The sequence below is a fragment of the Achroia grisella genome, unplaced genomic scaffold (genome assembly GCF_030625045.1).
Source record: "Achroia grisella isolate CSIRO2021 unplaced genomic scaffold, CSIRO_AGI_Agris_v1 utg327, whole genome shotgun sequence".
Lineage (NCBI taxonomy): Eukaryota > Metazoa > Arthropoda > Insecta > Lepidoptera > Pyralidae > Achroia > Achroia grisella.
The window spans coordinates 17,490-24,976 of record NW_026712799.1 but is presented as its reverse complement, the minus strand read 5'-3'; the positions used below and the strand labels follow the sequence as shown (position 1 = coordinate 24,976).

The 7,487-nt window shown below is 31.6% G+C and overlaps 1 protein-coding gene across 1 annotated transcript; it reads left to right on the top strand.

Moving 5' to 3' along the window:
- Nucleotides 1-776: 776 nt before the first annotated feature.
- LOC131843634 (polyadenylate-binding protein-interacting protein 1) lies at nt 777-7,395 on the top strand. The gene is made up of 8 exons (XM_059192306.1): nt 777-1,049; nt 1,332-1,549; nt 2,155-2,307; nt 2,452-2,670; nt 2,904-3,008; nt 3,542-3,755; nt 4,190-4,316; nt 4,580-7,395. The coding sequence occupies exons 1-8, from the start codon at nt 938-940 to the stop codon at nt 4,677-4,679; spliced, it is 1,248 nt and encodes a 415-aa protein (XP_059048289.1). The 5' UTR covers nt 777-937; the 3' UTR covers nt 4,680-7,395.
- The last annotated feature ends 92 nt before the right edge of the window (nt 7,396-7,487 follow it).

Here is a 7,487-nt window from a genome sequence, read left to right as displayed (position 1 = left end):
CCTTTCCATATCCCGTCTCGTTTCCTGTTTTTAGTGGCATAATAGGCAACACTAGCCTCTTGCCAAAGAAAAAAAAAAAAACAATAGTATATATATATAGTAGTTTATTACTTTTCCTATGTAGTAGTCAGTAGTAAAGATGTTAGCACATCTTTACTACCTCGAACCGAGAATAGTTTTTAGTAGTTTTTACCGAAACTGGAGTCGGCCAGCACAACATTGGCTGGAGCCAATGTTCTGCTGGCCGACTCCAAGCTAGGTAGTACATCCTAATTTTAGGAATTACAGTCACAGTGGCATTTGATATGGCGAAACTCAAATAGAATTAATAAATAATAATCCACGAATTATTTGTGGTTCTTCAAATTATTTCTTTTTCTCATATAGTAGTGTTATTATACCTAGTACAAAAATGTTGCTTGTTCTATGATCTGTGGTTAAAGCAAATTAAAGAGTTATTTAATTTATTGGAATTATTACCTATCTAGAATAAAATTTTGAAATAATTTAACTAACATTGAATACATCTTTAAACTTTTTATCGTAACTTGTATACATTTACAAAGTTTTCTAAATTATTTAATGAATAACTTTAATTAATTAAGCATTTTAATGAAATTTAAGGTACTTATATATTTTTTTATTATATATTTTATAACTTGGCTATTTTTTTATTTTCACTTTGCCGGAAATTGGACACTTGCCACATAGGATTAAAATAGAATAGTTGCCATATGAAAATAAAATAAAAATTATTAACATACAATACATATAAAAAAAAAGTAAAATGGAGGTGCTGTCTTGAATTGGAAAGTCTATTTCTTTGTTTACGTGTCGGACTTATTGAACGACAGAGTAACAATCAATTGCAAACTTTTTGATTTTATGGAATTTTCTCAAATATATCATCGCCTAGATTTTGTCGGAACTATATGAAATGAATAACGGAGATTCTGGAGGACCCAAAGGCAGGGGCCGTGGATGGCAACAGCCTAATAACCCACCAAGAGAGCTTCGTCAGCCAAAGATCGTTGCAGATGATCCAAAAGGTAGTTATTGATTAACATTATTCATTGTAATGTATACTTTCACCTATCGTATTCGATGCGACGTGACGTCGTCATACATGACCAGTTAAAATGCGTTTTGCTTAATTATAATACTTCATGTGAAAGTAAGCATTTCATTTCCACTAACCATGTTAATAAATTGACTATGGCGAAGGATGATATTTCAAAATTCAAAATTTTATTCATTATAGCCCAATACCTATTTTAATTTTGGGTTAATACTTTTAAGAGAAAAATTTCAATAAAGTTACTTATTTTCAGCTGATCCTCCTAAATCTACTCTATCAGCCGAGGCTAAAGAATGGTATCCACCCAATTATACACCTTCTGCTGTGCCTTCATATGGAGCTGACTCGGTTCCCTATAGGCTTCCACGTTCTTCCGTACAAGATCGCCTACGACAGGCACAAGATCAAAAACCTTATGAGTTTGATGAAATGGCATACTCATTGAAGGAAGCTCAAAATATGGACATTCGGGTATGTTGTTAGTGTAATATAAAAATGGGCTAATGAGCTAATGGCAGAAAGAACAATTTCTTTCTGACAACATATGTTGGTGGTTTCTACATTATCACTAATTTAATTTAAAAATGAATCTGTATTTTTGTAGTCATATACATCATTTGAAAAAAGTAAAAGCAGAGTTTTTTTTTATGTTCACTTGTCAGGCTCAGACATTGAAGAACTGTTTGACTTGTTATAATTGTCTGTAGTAGACATTCTTGAGTAAATATATTTTAATTTAAATTAAAATAACAAGTAAAATTCACTAGACACAATTCTTAACTAAACAATATATAGAAATAATATAATGTAACATGCAATTCTTTTAATAATAATATATAGATAGAAAACATACATAAGGAAATGCAAACAATAATACTCATAAATGCAAATGTTTGTATCAATGCTTAAGGGAGAGTGGTAAGCCGCCACCATAGTGCATAAAGTTTTATGTTATGATAGACTTGTATGTATGCTAACAGGTCATTTTTGGTTTGTAATTCTGTAATAAACCAGAAATTACCTGACAACTACTAATTTCCCTTACTCTTTATTGATTCAAAATTTTTGTCTCTCAGGAAAATATTGCGAACTTAATCACTGTTATGTGTGAAATAACATTTGACCCAGGCAAGTTTGATACCCTATGCGGTCCACTGGTGGACTCATTTGCACCAACCTTAAATGACACAAATTATACCACGGCTCTGGTAGAGGCTATTGTAAATCAGGTAACAGTAGTTTATTACATATGTTTTATTTATACAAAATCATTGTATCACATTATTCAAATAATAATGGAAAACTACCAGTTCTTTTTAAAACAGATTAGTTCAAAGTATCCCCAATCCTAAAATTTGCAATTGATTTTATAGTCAATAGCCGAGGCAAACTTCCGATACAACGGTGCCCGACTATGCTCGATGTACGACTCAGTTGCGCCCCCTGAGGAGTCTACCTTCCGGGCATGCTTGTTAGAAAGATGCTCTGCTGAAGAGAATAAAATCATCAATCATGTTGAGACTTCAGAAGAAAATATGCGAGGATTTGCCATGTTCCTTGCTGAAATATACACACAATTGGAAGATAACCAGGTATGGGACAGTAAAGTGTAATACATATGTACATATAATGAAATTTAACTTAAAACTTGCTTAAGGAACATCTAAAGCAAATAATAAAGATTGTATATAATAAGTCAAGAACTTAAAATAGATGAAACTAATTTTTTATAACTGTTTAATGTAATAAATATATATATAGTATAGCTACAGATCCATCAATTTCAAGATGATTAAAACCTATTTAATTAAAATAATTATTTTAGGGAGGAAGAATTAAATCTCTAGGTGAAAGTCTCTGTAAAGTATTACTGCACCTGTTAAATACCGACAAGGAAACAAATATCAAAGCTGTATGTCAACTACTTAAAGTAAGTATAATTTCATTTGTCAAATATATAGTTCATAAGGTTCATAATTAATAGTATTAGTTAGGCTATCTATATTATTATTATAAGATCATTTACACTTTAATTTAAAGGGCCGATAAAAAAACTGTTTTTAGTTGAGTTTACTTAGTATAAATGATTAATGATGTTAAATATATTTATTTGCCTAGTCATCGACTAGGCTTAACTGAATAGCTCAATATTAGGCAAATGTATTTGGCCGCAATGTGGTGCCAAAATTTGCATCGATCTGATTGTGTCGCGCTCATTTGCTATAGTTAATTGATTATGTACCAGTACTATGTACTAATTAATGAGTATAGGAGAAAAAAGTATATAAATATATTAATGAATAGATAATTTCTTTCATTTTACTAATTATCTCCCTAGAACAAAATATATTATATAAGTACTCGACATTCGGCCTAATAATATGTCGATATCCGAATAATAAAAGCAGCAGAATAGTAAGTAAACATTCCTCGAAAGTAAAATAACGAGTGATATGTGTGCAGCTGTCGGGCATCGCGCTAGACGCGGACTGTCCGTCGTCTATGCAGGCTGCGTTCGAGCGGCTGAAGGTGCGCGCGCACCTGGGCTGCGTGCGCGGCGTGCTGGGGCTGCGCGCGGCTCGCTGGGGTCTCGCCGAGCCCGAGCACGCCGAGCACGCCGAGCACGCCGAGCACGCGCACCCCGCCGCCGCGCCCGGCGACCGCCGCCGGTTCCCAGGTACTGCTCTGAAATATTGCGAGCCATACTTATGGCGAGTGCTGCTTGCAGGGACCGGTCTGCTCTGATCGCTATGACTTATTTACTCGACCAGTTGGTTGTGTATTTAATATTTTCTTTATTTGTATACTTAACTTTATTGAATTAGTACTAGTTGGTTGTTTGTATTCACACACTCGGTTGTTACTTTACATTCGTAAGGTGATTTACAAATGTATTTTTTGATATCATATTATTGAAAATAAAACTATTGTGTCAGAAGTAAAAAGCCAAATTAGGAAGAAGTGGTATTTAACAGTTATCTTAGTTTAATTTCTCACTTTTCTTAAACTGTAATTACACTGAAATTATACTTATTTTTTTACTTCTGACACTATTTAAGGGTCAATGGGAAATGTGTTTCAATGTATTGAATGTGATAAATGGCTAAACAGATGGAGGTCCGAGTGGTGAGGGTGGATATCTAGCGGATGGTAACACCCTCACGGCCGAAGAGCAAGCATTCCTACAGAATAACTTGCCGCTCATCCCCAAGAACGATGCGCTAGACGATGATATACTGTAAGTTCAGTTTATTCAAATTTAAGCTTAAAATTTTATTTTATTAATTATTATACCTATATAAATTCAGTATTTATAGTTAAGCCGGGACATCTGTCGGCTCAGCTAGTTTCTAATATATGTATGTATATATATACTAGCTGACCCCACAGAGGTTGTTTTACCATATAAATTAAATTAACTGCAATAATAATCAATAATAAACCGAAATTACTTATAGAGGGTATACCTATATATGAAAAGAGTATTTACTAAACTTATAGGGAGGAGTTGGAGAACGAAGCGTGGGATACAGGAATGGATGCGGAGATGCAAGAGGGCTACCTCGAGTTCCTGAAAATATCCAATCAAATTAAGCGATAACCGCGCCTAGGCCGCACCCTGGGCCTCGCGGGGTATAGACCAAGCTGCGTCTTTATACTTTAGGACAATGGTGAAAACACTAAAAAAAATACAAAATATAAAACTATAAAAAGATATGGAGGAGTGACCAACCGTGCAATCACTCTAAGAGAATGCCTGAATTTGAAATATATTGCAAATCATAGCTGTGATGACAACTTCCAGAAGAGGTAAACACTTCATAAACTCTAAGGGAGCTATATTTTGTTGTGTAGTTTTAAAAGAGTACTATACAAAAAAGGAACCTTACTATTCGCAACATGTACGTGAATAGTAGTATATATGACGTCTTTCAAAATAACTGTATTGCAAGTTCCATGACGTTTTAGCATGCAATAATAGTATAAGATGTATTAGAACCGTATTTCTTATCGGATTTCAGTTTCTGGTCAGGTATTAGCATGTTTACTTTTAGAGTGGTTAAGCATTTGGACATACTGATTAAGAACTTTTATTATTTGTAGCTTCGATCTAATGCCAATTGCATATATGTCGGTATACTTATGTAGCGATTATTATAATACGGTTTTGGTCTGCTTCGTGAGGACAGATGTAGTGTTTACGTATAATGAGCATAAAACAAAGAAACATTGTTTTTATAAGACTTGTTTTTATCTAATGTTTTTATTAATTTAAATGTAAATGATGTCGATTATATTCCGTTTCTTTTATAACATTAATACGTAAACACCACAATTGATACATAAGAAGATCCATAGACTAAATGTAAACAAGTTTAAATTTTAATTTCTTTCTAAATTTTATTTTAAATGACTTAGTGATATCTTTTTGTTCATAATTTAGCACGTTTGGTAATATTATAATGCTGTTCCCACCTTTAAATTGAAGGCCATATTAAATGTCAATGTTGAGCTTCTTGTTTACATTTCGTCCTCGTCGAATAATATTTACCTAGTGATCTCAGGCTTTACTACTTTCACTGAAAAAATGGAACATAGATATTATGGACCAAGGTGATAAATACATTTTCCTCTATAAACGAGTGTATTTTCTGGAACTTAAAGCATAATATTTTAAATAAACAACTTTAAAACCACAAGAAAATCAAGCAAATTACTTGTATAATTAATTATTACATTTCCTCTTATACATTTTTCTTAGTCTAGTATACAGAACTCAAGTTATTGTTGTAAATTACAATTATTATTATCAATTAAATTTCGCTAAAATACTTACCTTAAATATATCATATTTGAATGAAATAGTGTATACTTACATTTTTACTGTATTTCAACTCAATATGATAAATAAAACTTACCAGTCGTGATTTGTAACAGTACCTAACGGTAATATTGACCTAAACCCATGTCTGAATATCAATATTAATTTGTATATCAGTTCTTTAATTTATTATGAATGTAAGTGATTTGGAATGAGTGAATTGCATGCAAGAAATATTCAGGGACAATTTAAAAATTAAGAACATGATTTTATCTTGAACATATTTTTTTAAATTTGCCACAAAGTAAATTTGTGTGATTTAGATTTGCAATAAATTACATTAATATTAATTAAGTATTAATCTTCTTTAATCAAGCTATAAAAAAAATGAAATGCTTGTTCACACTGTGAAATAACTCAAATTTATGCTACCCTGTATCAACAAAACTATATATATATATATAAACAAAACTATATATACCATTGAAGTTTTCGTAATAGTCAGTCGTTTCTTTTTTATTTTAAGATACATATTATTGATCACACAAATATGCATTTTTATTGAATGTAATGATGTACATATTGCTTTTTGGAATAAATTTGGGATTTGAAATTTATTTTGCCATTTCGTGTTCGAACTGTGAGATAGAACCATTTTTTAAAAACAGACGGGCGCTTGTTGTGTTTCAAAGTAAATTAAAATGATTGTAGTAATAGTGGTCGTACTACCGTTATTATCCGACTTGTCGACGAGTCCAACATGCATTTCCTTTTACAAAGACAACAAACAAAGTTTCAATTATTTTACTATACGCGTCGCCAGATAATTTTTACATGAAAACTAAATTATTTGCACTATTGGATTTGGCAACACAGTCTCTTGGTTCATAATATGAAAAGTAATGTTTTTTTTTCTCACATATTAAAATGTCGAGAGTTCTAACGTTTGTGTTTTTCAACACCTTCCATTCCATTGGATCTATTATTCAAATACAATGATAGTTGTATTTATCTGTATTTTATTGTTTAAAAGGCTGACAAATAAGACAAAGATGTGACTTCTTTTTGGATTCACTATCCAAGTGTTTTTTAGTAATCTCTTTTAGCAATCTGTTTGAAATAGTATGCAATAATCTTGTATAAATAATTGATGATGATTTCATTTAGCAGAGAACTCTTAATTATGTGCAGTTGGTGATTCCCAACTGAAGACAACAGAATTTATGGCATTTCCTTACAATTATAAGAAAGAGTCACCGAAATAACTACAATGCCAAATTTGTTACAGTTTATGTTAAAATTTGTTGTGATTAAAATTTGCCTATTAGTAATGAGTGAGATAGAATGATAGTTTTGAGTGCTGAGATGTATTTTAATAGACCTAATTGCAATTAAAATATAATATTATCTATAGTGATACCATCAACTCATCAATAGCAATAATATTAATAATAATTACATAGACCATGGTGTTGATAAAAGTGCTTATGAAATACACATTTTAGAATATATATGTAATACAGTTTTATTTATTTAAAGCAATTAGAAAAATGTTTATAATATTCCATTGTATTTTTGTTGCAGTGA